The sequence below is a fragment of the Lipotes vexillifer genome, unplaced genomic scaffold, assembly GCF_000442215.2.
Source record: "Lipotes vexillifer unplaced genomic scaffold, Lipotes_vexillifer_v1.1 scaffold61, whole genome shotgun sequence".
Taxonomy (NCBI): Eukaryota; Metazoa; Chordata; class Mammalia; order Artiodactyla; family Lipotidae; genus Lipotes; species Lipotes vexillifer.
Genome location: NW_006787051.1, coordinates 1148130 through 1162506, shown reverse-complemented (window position 1 = coordinate 1162506; position 14377 = coordinate 1148130). Strand labels below are relative to the sequence as shown.

Here is a 14377-nt window from a genome sequence, read left to right as displayed (position 1 = left end):
TTCAGCAGGGAGAGAAAGGACGCAGGCTTGCTCGTGGTGCCATGCTGGGATGGGGTGACAGGTGGCAAGGCTGGACTCTGCTTCAGGCGGAACTTTCTTGGTTTCAGCTCACGATTCTGCTCAGTGGGGAGTCCTTCTTGCTCCACCTGCCTAACCATGTGTTGCTCTGACACCCATACACTGTCTGGGGTGACTTAGAGGGCCAGAAGAGGCCATATCTTTTTTTCTGCTTGAATAAAACACTGGCATCCAGGAAGCAAAATATATTGCATCTTTTGATTTCAGTGACCAAAAGCCAGTGAACTGGGGGTTTTGCGACCACATTTTGGGAGCCCCTGAAGAGGTGGCTTGTGAACTTGTATAAAAGGAACTGCATATCAGGGTATCTTCTGTTAGGGTTTAGAATTTAAGGCTACATGCTTGATTCACTGGAAAAACCAAACCGCATAGTTCACTGATGGACCTTTTATATAAGGATACTGGATATCAATCTTCTAAAAGCCTGAGGTGATGATGATTGCTTGTATGTGATGAAAGACCCAATTTGATAAGCTACATCAGCATGTGCAAACTGTAGGTCCAGTCCACAATTATGTGAAGGAGAAGACCGAAGAGAGAACAATGGTAATAATAATGAGAGCTAACACTGAGGAGCATTTAGTGTGTGCCAGGCACCGTTCTTAGGTGTCATATGTGTTAACTCACTTAATCCTGTAACGACCGAAAGAGCCAGATACTATTACTGTCCTCATTTTTACAGATGGGGAATCTAAAGCCCAGAGAGATTAAGTGACTTGCCCAAGGTCACACAGCTATTAGGTCTAGGACTAGGATTAAACTTAGGCAGTTTGGTTCCAAAGTCCATGCACTTTATTACTCTACTGGAAGCTTCATAAGGTGCTACATAAGAACGTAGGAAGAAATCTGCATCTGAGCTTGTCCCACCTGATGCTCCTGTTATGTCCATTGCCTTTAAATTCCTTGCTTTTATAATGGTAATGGTCAGCCTGCCAGCCGTGGGAAGATAGCAGAGGGAAAACATCAGCTCTCCAAGATCCACGTTGTCCTGTTGAGAGAACACAAACAAGCATTAGAAAGTGTCTTCAGCCTGGCACACACAGAAGCAGGGGCAGGGCAGCACTGCAAGGGGCCGCACTGCTCCTTCCCTTCACGTAATTAATCAGATGAAGGAGAATAAATGCCTGCACTTTGGGAGCACCCTCCCTAAGGAAGCACACTCATCTTTAAATGGCAGAGCTGTGGAGACCATCCAGGGTTCTGCCCCTCTGTCCAGCTACCTTCAGCCCTGCACAGCATCACACAGGTCCCGCGGCCCACAGCAGCCCCCAGAGCAGAAGCCCCCAAAGCCTTAACTATCCCCTACAGAGCCCCCCGTGAGGCTCCACTCATATCCCCATCACATCCACTCAGAGCCCCCAGGACAAAGCTACACAAAGAGGTGCCCCACAGTGCTGGGCTGCCCCACTGGCAGCCCAGACAGGCTCTGCACACAGCCCACCCATAGCCTCATGCGCTCTCTCAGACAGGTCTCCGTACAGCCCCTTGGAGATTCCTAACCCCCATTTCCTACATAGCTTCCCCCAGTTTTACCCACAGGCCTCACATAGCCCGCAAAGTCCCCCAGTCACCGTCCATATGTATTCTTCCCCTACAGCTCCACACACCTCCCTACAGAGAACCCCCACCCCAAGTTTGCTGCAATACCTCCGTACACTCCTGCAAACACTCCCCATCCCAGCACGCGCACGCGCACGCGCACACACATCCCTCCACCCACTAGAGCACCGCACGCAACCTGGTCACATGCAGCTTGCGCAGACCAGCACGTGGCTCCACTGGACCCTGCAAACACCTAGTCCCTACAGGGCTCTCGACGAAGCCCCTGCAGCAGTCTGAGAGTGGCAGCCTGTGACAGCCCTGGACACACCTGGACACCCGCCCAGCCCCTGCGCAGTCTCCAGGCAGGAAGAGAAAGGTGGGGACCCAGACCCCGCAGGCCCCCAGCGGCTGACCCCCCCGGCTCCCACTTTGCTGCAGCTCTTGCCTTCTCTCGACGTGTCTCTAAGAAGCCCCATTTCCCTCTGCTGGGGAAAACACCTCCTGGGGTAGTGTGCATTCATTCAAATAGGTCAGAAGACACAATTCTCCTTCCCCTTTTTAGCCCAGGGAAAGTATAACCAGAAAGGAAAAAAAAAAAGCCAGTTCGTTTAGTTTCAATTTCTGTGATACCTGAGGTTGTCGAGCTGGGTGTCTGTGTCTAATTAATACAGTTTCATACTGACAATGCTCTGGGGAGTCCAGTTTTTGCCCACAACATCCACAGCCTCCCCTCCCCTCCTTGATTCTCCAAGGATGCTACTATTTTTAGAAGCACAGATTGAGCTCTGTAAGGTCACCTCGCCCAACCTCCCTCCTTGACCGCTTCTGCAGGAGGATGAGGCGAAGGGAGTCTGTTTAGTCGCTAAGGCAGATGGATCGCTCTGTATCCTTGAGCTCTCCCTGCTTCATGTAAATAAATGACCTCTCGCCAGCATGCCAGGCTCTTCTGGTTCCTGGAGCCCTAATATCAAGAGACCCAGGTAGCTGGGCCTTTCCCCCTAGGGTGGAGGTGCCACATGGAGCAGGTGCTGGACTGCTTTGTGCTCCCGGCTTCCCAACTGCAGGAGTAGGGTCTGCTGTTACTGAAGGATCTGACCCAGCTTCCTGCTGGTGGTGGAGGAGAAAGAGGAGGGACAGCTGTCCCCATAAATTATCTTTCCCCCTCTATACTCCCTGGCCTATTCCTTTGCCCTTGTACCTTTCCTGTGTGCCTTAGGCAGAAAGGCCCAGACACATGTTCTTCTCAGAGGACTTTTCACTGCACCTGGCTCAAGCCCCCTCTCCTCTCATCCTGCCCTAATAATCTTGGTTTTACAAAGTAAAACAGGAGCAACCAAAAACATGCCTAAGAAGCTTCATCATCATTTTTTCGGCATACATTTTCTGAGGGCCCACACTGCACAAGCCTAGGGCTCAAGATGTGATGATGCAGTCCCTGCCCTCAAGACCAAGGCACATAACTGAATGTAATGTGTCAAGCTACTTTTGTCCTAAGTACATTTTTCCCCAACGTAAACTTCATTCATACATATTTATATGATATTGCTGTTTGCTCACGAGTTAAAAGGAAAAAAAATTGCCTTCAGATTTGGTCATATATTCAGAATATGAACTAGGGCAAAAGTCCACTTTCGTACGTTAAAAAAAAAAAAAAACCCTGAGCAAATTAAAGAAAGATTTACTAAGGGGAAAATGCTTGGTTTGATTTCCAAGTGTTTTAAATCATTTAAAATTATCTAAATTATGAAGGTAAAAATGATAAAATTCAAATACAAAAGTTTTTAAGTATAATCGTAAAATATGTCCTTTTCTTATGTACATAGCACCTAAGTCACTCCTTTCCCCAGAGTAACACTGTGGATAATCATGCACATTTTCCTTTTCATCCATCATCCATCTGTCCATTCATTTATTCACTTATTCTTCTAACATTTGTTGTGGTTGTGGTTGCTGAACATTGCTCTCGTCCAGCTGCTGAGAGCTGTTTTTGCCACGGTGAACAACAGATGTGGTCCCCTGAGAAGTGATGGACTTGCTGGGATACGGAACAGAAGCTGATGGCACCTAATGCTAACTCTGCTTTCTGCCCATCAGCTGATGCTGATTTGGGGTTAACAATCTGTAGACCTTGATGTTTATAAACATTCCTTAATTCAGTGGTTCTCAACCAGGAGCAATTTTGCTCCCCTAGGGCACATTTGGCATTATTTATAATTGTCACAACTGGGGAGGCAGTTGTGTTACTGACATCTCACAGGTAGAGTCCAGGGATGCTGCTAAACATCTTACAATGCACAGGGAAGCCCCTCACTACAATGAATTATCTGGTCCAAAATGTCAACAGTGCCAAGGTTGAGAAACTCTGTCTTATACAGAGGTGCTTATATTGCTAGTAAAAATTTTTCCAGAATGCTGATAAAAGTCAAATACGAAAGAGTCGTGGAGTGTTTGGCTTCTTTTCCAGCTTGACAGAAATCAGATATGCAGAGGTGCCCTGGGGGGGTACAAGGGGAAGGAAAATGTCACACAAAGAAATGCTTCATTTGCTCCTGCTTTGTGTGGCCAAGTTCCGTATTGTTAGCAAGATATATATATAGGGAATTTATAGCAAGTGTGTGTGTGTGAATTCTCTACCTGCCAATCTGTAAACTCTTTCTGTGGTATGTTTGCCTGTAGTGGTCTACGATAGCTCTAGTTTTTGTCTAACTAGCACACTTTTGCATTCCTGTTCTTGGGTTCCTCTGGTGAAGTCCTTCCTAATTCCATGAAGTTCTAGAAGGGCTGCTGCAGGAATTCAGACTGACCAAAATATTCATGCCCCTGTCCACTATTGTCTGTTCAGGGGTGAGTATGTAACCCAAGCAGGGAGATTTAGAGTCTTCCCTGGGACTGAAAAAATCAATATTGAGAAAGAGAAATTTTAATTTTATTGGGGTTATTCACTGGAAAGATATGAAACTAGAATTGTTGTAAGGTTCTTATACTGTATATACTATAAGTAGTAATAATATCACTTTAAGTTAGGCTGTGTATATTAAAGACATATACTATAAACCCAAAAGAAATGACTAAAATAATACAAGGATTTATAGTTAATAAGCCAACAAAAGAGATAAGATACATGCTTTAAAAATATTAAGTTAATCCAAAAGAAGGCAGAAAAAACTGAAAAGGGAATAAGACCAGAAGAGACAAATATGAGAAATAGAAAACAAATAGTAAGCTGGTAAATTTAAACTCAACTATTCTAATAATTACATTAAATATAAAAGATCTAAGCATTAAAATAAAAGCAAAGATTAATTCAATAAAACAGCAAGACCCAATATTATGCTCTCTACAAGACATTTAAATACAAAGATATAAGTATATTAAAAGTAAAAGAATAAAAAAAGAGATGCTACACTAACACTAATAAAAAGAAATCTGCAGTGGTTAAATTAATATCACACAAAGTATAGGTAAGAGCAATGAATATTACCAGGGACAAAAAGGGTCATTTCACTATGATAAAGGGGTCAATTCATCAAAAGCACGTAACAATTCTCAATATTTATGTACTTTATAGCATACTGTCAGAATGCATAAAGCAAAAACTGATAGAATTGTGAGGATAAACAAGTCTGAGATCTGAATACTTGAACAATACTATCAACTAACTTGGCCTAATTAGGGGCATTAAAGAAACACCCTACCAAACAGCAATAGAACACACATTCTTTTCAAGTGTACCCAGAACACGGAACAAGATAGACCATATTATGGGCCACAAAGCAAGTCTCAATTAAATATGAGAAGCTTCAAAGTATATTTTCTGGTTGCAATGGAAATGAATTAGAAATCAATAACAAAAAGATATCTGCAAAATCTCTAAATATTTGGGAACTAAGTAACTTCTAAATAACCCATGGATCAAAAGGGAAATCAAAAGAGAAATTAGAAAGTATTTCAAACTAAACTGAAATGAAAAAACAACAAAAATTTGTGGATACAGCTAAAGAAGTACTCAGAGGGAAATTTATACCACTAAAATGCTTATATTACACAAGGAGAAAAGTGTCAATTCACTGACCACCGCTTCCACTTCAAGAAACCAGCAAATAAAAACAAATTAAAAGCAAAATAAGCAAAAGAAAGGAAATAATAAATATTATAGAATAATGTAAAGATGTATATTTTAAACCATAGAGTAGCCACCTAAAGAACCAATAAGTACATGTAATAAGCCATTACTGGAGATAAACTGTAACCATAAAAATACTCAATTCAAAAAAAGGCAGGAAATAAAGAAGAAAAAAAGAAAGAAAGTACAGGTGGAACAAATAGAAAAGACAGATTTAAACACTACCATATTGATAATTACTTTAAATGTATATACCTGATAACGTCAATTGAAAGGACATAAATTTTCTGATAGGATCATAAAGCAAGACCCAACTACATATGCTGTCAACAGGGAATCCACTTAAAATATCATGACAGGGGACTTCCCTGGTGGTGCAGTGGTTAAGACTCCACGCTCCCAGTACAGGGGGCCCAGGTTCAATCCTTGGTCTAGGAACTAGAGCCCACGTGCATGCCGCAACTAAGAGTTCGCAAGCCACAACTAAGGATCCCGGGAGCTGCAACTAAGGAGCCCACATGCCCAACTAAGGAGCTAGTGAGCCGCGACTAAGGAGCCTGCCTGCCGCAACTAAGACCCGGTGCAGCCAAATAAATAAATTAACTAAAAAATATATCACGACAAAGGTAGGTTTAAAGGAGGAAAACTTTAGGCCATGTAAACAAAGCTGGAGTGGATATATTAGTATCAAGAAGATCTCAGAGCCAGGAATATTACCAGGGAGGAAGGGAATATTTCATTGACAAAGGCTAAAATCATCAAGAGGGCATAATCTTAAATGCATATGTTTCTAATAACAGAACTTCAAAATATATTAAACAAATGTGATGGAATTAAGAGGAGAAATAGGCAAACCCACAAGTGGAGTTAAGAGATTCCAACACTGTCTATCAGTAATTTATTGAACAAGGAAGCAGAAAAGAAGTAAGGATATAAAAGACTTTAACAGTATTACTGGCCAACCTGACCTAATTGATATTTACTCTACCTATTAATACTCCATCAAACAACAGCAAAATGCACATTTTTTTCAAATATACACTAAACATTCAGCAAGATAAATCATATTCTGGGTCATTAAAAAAATCTCATTAAATCCAAAATGAATGAAATCATAAAATTAAACAATACTCTTCTAAATTACCTATAGATCAAAGAAAAAAATCGTAAGGGATATTCAAGTTTTTTTTTTTTTTTTTTTTTTTTTGGCGGTACGCGGGCCTCTCACTGCTGCGGCCTCTCCCGTTGCGGAGCACAGGCTCCGGACATGCAGGCTCAGCGGCCATGGCTCATGGACCCAGCCGCTCCGCGGTATGTGGGATCCTCCCGGACCGGGGCACGAACCCGTGTCCCCTGCATCGGCAGGCGGACTCTCAGCCACTGCGCCACCAGGGAAGCCCTTAAAGATTATTTTGAACCGAATGGTAGTGGTTACATGACTATAGACATGTGACAAAACGTGTACACTTAAAATTTGTTAATTTTATTGTAGGTAAATTAATGGGGATTAAAAAATTCTGAAAAGACATTTTACAGAGGACTGTATTTTTGTCTTCTAGTTTTACTGTCCTGAATTCACAGAATATGTCTTGATGGTTTTAACCGCTGAAAAAAATTATCCTATACTATCCCATTCATTTGTGCTCAAATATGTCTGAAAATAATGCCTATGCTCTACTTGTAGGGGACATATTTCTATATGTCTATTAAATCAAGCTTGTTAATTTTGTATCCAAATCTTCTTCCTCTTGGAATTTATTATGATTTTGTCCTTTAAAATATGGTTTCTTCCCGTTCTACTGTTTCACAGCCAAATTACTAGCAAACATTTAAACTATGGTTAAAATATTTATTTCTCTGCTCATTGCAGTTTCATAAAACCCATATCATCCCCCACTCTTAGATACATTTTTCATTTTCCTTGTGTATGTCCTTGAGTACTGTTTTTCCAGGGAGGGTTCACAGGTAGTTAAAGTAATCTTTATTATGCTCTAATTCTTTTTTTTTTTTTTTAATAAATTTATTTATTTATTTTTGGCTGCGTTGGGTCTTTGTTGCTGCGTGCAGGCTTCCTCTAGTTGTGGCAAGCAGGGGCTACTCTTCGTTGCAGTGCGCGGGCTTTTCATTGCGGTGGCTTCTCTTGCTGCAGAGCACGGGCTCTAGGCATGTGGGCTTCAGTAGTTGTGGCACGTGGGCTCAGTAGTTGTGGCTCGTGGGCTCTAGAGCACAGGGTCAGTAGTTGTGGTGCACGGGCTTAGTTGCTCCGTGGCATGTGGGGTCTTCCTGGACCAGGGCTCGAACCCATGTCCCCTGCATTGGCAGGCAGATTCTTGCCACCAGGGAAGTCCCTGTGCTCCAATTCTTAAAAGAAAGTTAGCTGGGCGCAGAATTTAGGTTAAAATTCTTTTACCTTAGAACCTTTTATTTTGTCACAATATATTCCAGTACTTCATGTTCCAGCTAGGGTGCTTGATGCCATTCTTTTGTAGATTTTTTTCCCTCAAGGAGGTTTTAAGATTGTCTCTTTGTACTTTTACTTTGTGCTTGTACCTTCTGAAATTTCCCCCAAAGGTACAGATATAGTGTTTTCACTGATTTTGCTTGGTCCTCAGTGACTGATGTTGATTGGAATTTTTTTTCTCTTGCTTTAATCTCTTTTTCTCCAGTGATCAGTTGATCTGTTTACTTTGGACCTTCTCTTTCATGATGTTGGTTTTCTAGGACATCCCTAATTGTCTTTATTTATAACTGAAGGGTCAAAGCAAAAGTCTTTTACAGCTCATCATTTTGTGAGGAGCCTCATGAGGCAGTGGAGGCAACCTCATATTTTCATCTGATATATATAACTGAACATTCTGAAGAATTATTCTTTAATCCTACTTGCATGATATTAACATCGCCAAAATTATTGAACTTTGGTTTGTTTGTTTGTTTGTTTTTGCGGTATGTGGGCCTCTCACTGTCGTGGCCTCTCCCGCTGCGGAGCACAGGCTCTGGACACGCAGGCTCAGTGGCCATGGCTCATGCGCCCAGCTGCTCCACAGCACGTGGGATCCTCCCGGACCAGGGCACGAACCCGTGTCCCCTGCATTGGCAGGTGAACTCCCAACCACTGCGCCACCAGGGAAGCCCTGAACTTTGGTTTTATAGTAGGTTACAAAAGTTAGGCAAAGAGAATCATTATCAACAGACTTTTGATACCCCAGTCTCCTCAATATTTTCTAAGTACCATTGTACTGGGGGGTCCTCAAGACCACCCTCAGGTCTGATGATTCATGAGAAGGACGCACAGGACCCAAAAAAGCTGTTCTACTCATGGTTACGGTTTATTACAATAAAAGGACACAGATTTAAATCAGCAAAGAAAAACAAATTACATAGGGTGGAGTCCAGGAGAAACCAGGCATGAGTTTCCAATTGCCCTTTTCCAGTGGAGTCACACAGATAGCACTTAGTTCTCCCAGCAGTGATGTGTGACAACATATACAAAGTATCACCAGCCAGGGAAGCTCACCTAAACCTTGATGCCCAAGGTTCTTACTGTGCGTGGTACGGAGTACCCACATGACTAACCTTAGCTGATCAGTCTTTACTCCCTTCATCAGAGGGGGATCAGCGTAGCCCAGAGCCCTAGGTGAACAAAAACAAGTGTCCATCATAAATCACACCATTAGCAAAAAATATTTGGTGTGGTCCAAGGTCTGTTATACAAAGAACTCCTATCAGTCAGGATATTCTAAGGGCTTAGAGGTTATCTTTCAAGGGCTAGTCAAGGACTAGTCCTTTCTTTGGAATGTGCAGGGTAGGGTTTAGGCACCCCAAGCTTACTGAGTCAATCCTTTACTATACATACATCATGCCCTTATTTCAGCTTGCCTTTTCACACACATTTTCCTGTACTGAAAAGGGGAGAAATGGTTGTGGTCCATACACTTGTGTACCTAACCATCACACATTCTCACACAGAGGTCAACAGTTGATGTCATAGAAGACATCCGGAAGGAGGTTAGTTAACTGCAGGGCATGGCAGAGATGTTAGATACGATGAGAGCTGACCAAAATGCAATTAAGCTGGAACTCTGTAATAAAAAGATAACTAGAGGGTTTCTATATGTTTGGAAACTAAGAAATACACTTCCAAATAAACCATCGTTCCAAATAAAAACCACAATGAAAATTAGAAATATATTGAACTGGGTGATAATAAAAATTATACGTTTCAAAATACGTGGAATGCTGTGATATTGTGATTTATAATAAGAAATATATATATTTGGTTTTCTTCCTTTTTCCTGACACAGCGTTCCTGACACCCTTGCAAATTCCTAAGTGATAAGAGTACTAGGAGCATCTTTTGTTCCAGTGAGGCAACTGTCGGGGTGCTCCTTGATGGCTTCTGGATGGGAACCGGTCACCAAAAAGACCAAGCCATGATTAGAAGCTTGAAATTTTCAGCACCAGCCCCCACTCTCCAGAGATGGGAGAGGGCTGGAAATGAAGTTAATAATTGACCATGCCTACATGAGAAAGCCCCCATAAAATATCAAAAGTATTGGTTCCAAAGAGCTTCCAGGTTGGTGAACACATCCATACACCAGGAAGGTGACATACCCGAAACTCCATGGAGACAGAAGCTCCTGTGCTCAGGACCCTCCCAAACCTCACCCTACGTATCTCTGTTCATCTGTACCCTTTATCACATCTTTTAATAGACTGGTAAAGCAAGTAAATGTTTCCCTGAGTTCTGTGAGCTGTTCTGGCAAATAATCGAATCCAAGGAGGAGGTCATGGGAACCTCTGATCTGTAGCCAAGTTGGACAGAAATTGTGGGTAACCTGGGGACCTGCTACTTGTGACTGGCATCTGAAGCCAGGGGCCATGTCATGGGACTGAGTCCTTAATAAGGTAGATAGTGTCAGAATTGCAGGACACCCAGCTGGTCTCGCAGAATTGCTTGGTATAGGAATAACCCCAACATGTTTGGTTTCAGAAGTGCTGTAAGTGCGGTAGCAGTATGAGAGTAAAAGAGAAACACACAGGACCCACACAAATCCTTAAAAATCAGATTAAGGGAAAAACCTTTTAGCTTTAAACACATAACATGGAACAAAATAAGGCTGATTAACAGTGATCAAAGCATCTATCTAAAGAATTTGGAAAAAGAACAACAAATTAAACCCAAAGTAAGTAGAAGGAGGGAAATAATAAATTTAAGAGCAGAAATTAATGAAACAGAAAACAAATATATTAAAGAAAATCAACGAAGCCAAAAGTTAGCTTTGGAAAGGCTAAATAAAAACTGCTAACCTTTGTTAAAACAGATAAAAAAGAGGGGGCAAGAGAGAAAAGGCAAAAATAACCATGTCATTGTTGAAATGCAACACAACTATGGATCTTTACTAAAAGCATTACAAAGAGAATAAAAAGATTTTATAAGCAACTTTACGCCCACAGATGTTAAAAATTAGACACAACGTACACGTTTTTCAAGACACAAAACCTGTATAAGAAGAATTAAAGACTCCACATTTCTATGGCTCATTAAAAAAACTGAATCTGTAATTAAACACCTCACCATAAAGAAAATTTCTGGCTCAGCTGGGTTCACTGGTGAATTCTATTAAAGTTTTATGGAACAAATACAGCCAATATCATGCAAACACTCTTAGAGAAGAGAAGAGGAGGGAATACACCCCAATTTATTTTTTGAAGACATCATATTCGGGGTACCAAAATTGGAGGTAGCCATTGCAAGAAAGGCAAAATTACAGACCAACGTCACTCATGAAGTGAGACTTTTAAAAAACTGAACAAAATATTAGAAAACTGAGTGCAGAAAAACACGAAAATGATCATATATTACTCGCATATGCTTTATCTCAAGTTCATAAGGTTAATTTAACATATGAAGTTTTAAAAATATAATTGCCCATAGTAACATAATAAAGAGGAAAAGTCATATAATTATCTAAGTGAATGTAGAAAAATATGATAAAAATCAAGCATCTATGTATGATCAGAGTTTTTAACAAACCAGATATGGAAGAGGAATTTGCTTATCTGATGGAGGGCCTCTAAAAACAAGGCTGCAGCATTGGTGTACGTACTGGTGAAATGTGAAAAGCTCCCCAGTTAACATAAGAAATAAGACACATCACTACTTCTATTCTACACTGTACTTGAGGTCCTAGCTAGCAAAGTAAGGTATGAAGAAGAAATAAAAGGTATAAAGTTTTGACATGAAGAATTCACTCTGTCATTTATTGTTAGATGATGCTCTGTGTAAAGAAATTTTTAAAAACCTGGGGAATTCCCTGGAGGTCCAGTGGTTAGGACTCTGCACTTTCACTGCCAAGGGCCTGGGTTCGATCCCTGGCAGGGGAACTAAGACCCCACAAGCCGTGCGGCATGGCAAAAAAAAAAGAGAAAGAAAAAGAAAAGAAAAGAAAATTTAAAAACCTACAGATAAATTATTAGAATTAATAAGCATGTTTCTTCATGATTGGTAGATTGATGGATATGAGATAAGTAAAAAAAAAAATAGATTTCATTTTTGTATCCCAGAAAAAACAGGTTAAAAAAAAAAAACAGAAAAAAACCCTCACTTAAAATAGCACCAGAAAACATCAAAACCCTGGAATAAATTTACCCCCAAATGTCCACTATTTCTTTATAGAAAAAAGATAAAGCATTATTGAGTAAAGTTAAGGAAGGTCTAAATAAATGAAGAGATATACCATGTTCACAGATTGGAAGAGCTCAATATTATACAGATATTCTCCAAACTGATCTACAGGCTAAATGTAATTCCAGTCAGATGACAATTTGACAAACTGATTTTAAATTTAATTTGGACACGCAAAGTGCCTAGAGCAGTCAAGATTCTCTTGAAGAACAAATGGGGAGATCTTACTCTACTGGATAGGAAAACTTAACTAGAATGCCACTGGACTAGTGTTGTATTTGTGCGGGGCAAATAAACCCATGGAGTTGTATAGAGAGCTCAGAAACTGACTCACTCACGCATGTATGGACATTTGTCTTATGTACCGATTCTCTTCATTTGCCTCTCCACCCACTCCCTGCTCTATGCCCTTAAAGGCTGTCCTCTAGAGAAAGAAAGAAAATCTGACGCATTTATGAAGAGACTTAAAACATCTGACAGAGTTTGGGACAAGTTACCGATAGGCACATGAACATACACACCCACACACAGCAAATAAAACCAAGATAATTCATTTGTAGGTTCTTCATTCAACGAACACTGATGGAATGCAATTATTTGCCAGGTACCCTTCGGGGTGCTGGGAATCCATCAGAAAACCACAGGCAAAAGTCGTTTGCCGTCGTGAGTCATATTTCTTATGTGTGAAGCTTGCTAATGAGCAAAATAAATTATATACAGACACACACACGTATATATACACATACACACATACACATAAATACACATATAATAACACATGTATAATAAAATACAGAGCAGAAAAAAGTCGAGAAGAGGGATTAAGTAGTGTTGAGGAGTTAAATAAAATGTTAAGTGGGGAAGGCTTCACAAGAGAGTGGCTTTTTGAGTGAGGACTTGGAGAAACAAGGTGAGAAAGCCGGTATGTGGCTATCTCGATTCCACGCAGACCAAGGAGCAAGTGCAGATGCCCTGAGGTGGCAGTGTACCTGCTATGTCTGCAGAAGGGAAAGGAGATAGTGAGACAGGCAGAGAGTAACAATGGTCAGGTCATAGGGGTTGTGAGGGACCAGATCATTCAGGTTGCCAGAAGAATTCTGGCTTATGCTCTGAGTGGGAATGGAAGTCATTAACAGGACTGAAAAAGTAAAGTAGCACAATGTGACTAACAGGATCACTCAGGCTCCTGTGTTGAGAATAGTCTGAGGGGACAAGGGTAGCAGCAGGACCATCAGTTAGGAGATTACTACAACGAACCTTGCGAGAGGTGATGTGGCTTTTGGTCCAGAGAAAGCAGTGGTGAGAGGTCATCCAATTTTGAAGATGAAACAACAGGATTTTCTAATAGATTAAATGATAGAAAGAGAGTAGTCAAGGATGATTCCAGTATATTTGGCCTGAGTTAACAAAAAGGTGGAACTGCCATTAACCCTCATTTCTAAATGGTGAGGGAGAAGGCACTGGGCTATGGGAGAGACCAAGAACTCAGTTCTGCATACGTTATATGTACAATCCAAATGGGGATGTCAGGTAGCCAATTAGATATGAGTATGGAGATCAGGGGGAAGAGTCAGGCTAGAGATACAAATGACCAACTCCTGGGGGAACAAAGAATGTAATCACACTACACGGTTCAGCTATAAACTAAGTTTATGCAATAATGATATAGATATGAATAACTATCTCTACAAATGTCCGATATTACTATTTTGAGAAGATGGAGGAGGACAGAGTGTGTGTGTTTGTGCAGTGCATTTATGAGCTAAATCTTCAACTTCCACAATAAAATTAAATAGAAATCTAAAACTAAAAATAAATCATTGAAAAAATATAGAGGTATACTTTGAAATAAACAGTTAAAAGTATGTGCTTGGGGGCTTCCCTGGTGGCGCAGTAGTTGAGAGTCCGCCTGCCGATGCAGGGGACACGGGTTCGTGCCCCGGTCCGGG

At 41.1% G+C, this 14377-nt stretch overlaps 1 protein-coding gene across 1 annotated transcript in view; it reads right to left on the bottom strand.

Moving 5' to 3' along the window:
* Window positions 1-14377, bottom strand: part of SYT9 (synaptotagmin 9) — a 157052-nt gene that overhangs the window by 19535 nt on the left and 123140 nt on the right. The window contains exon 4 of the mRNA XM_007459868.1: window positions 946-1066. Coding sequence (XP_007459930.1) covers window positions 946-1066 — 121 coding nt within the window. The remainder of the gene's footprint in view (window positions 1-945; window positions 1067-14377) is intronic.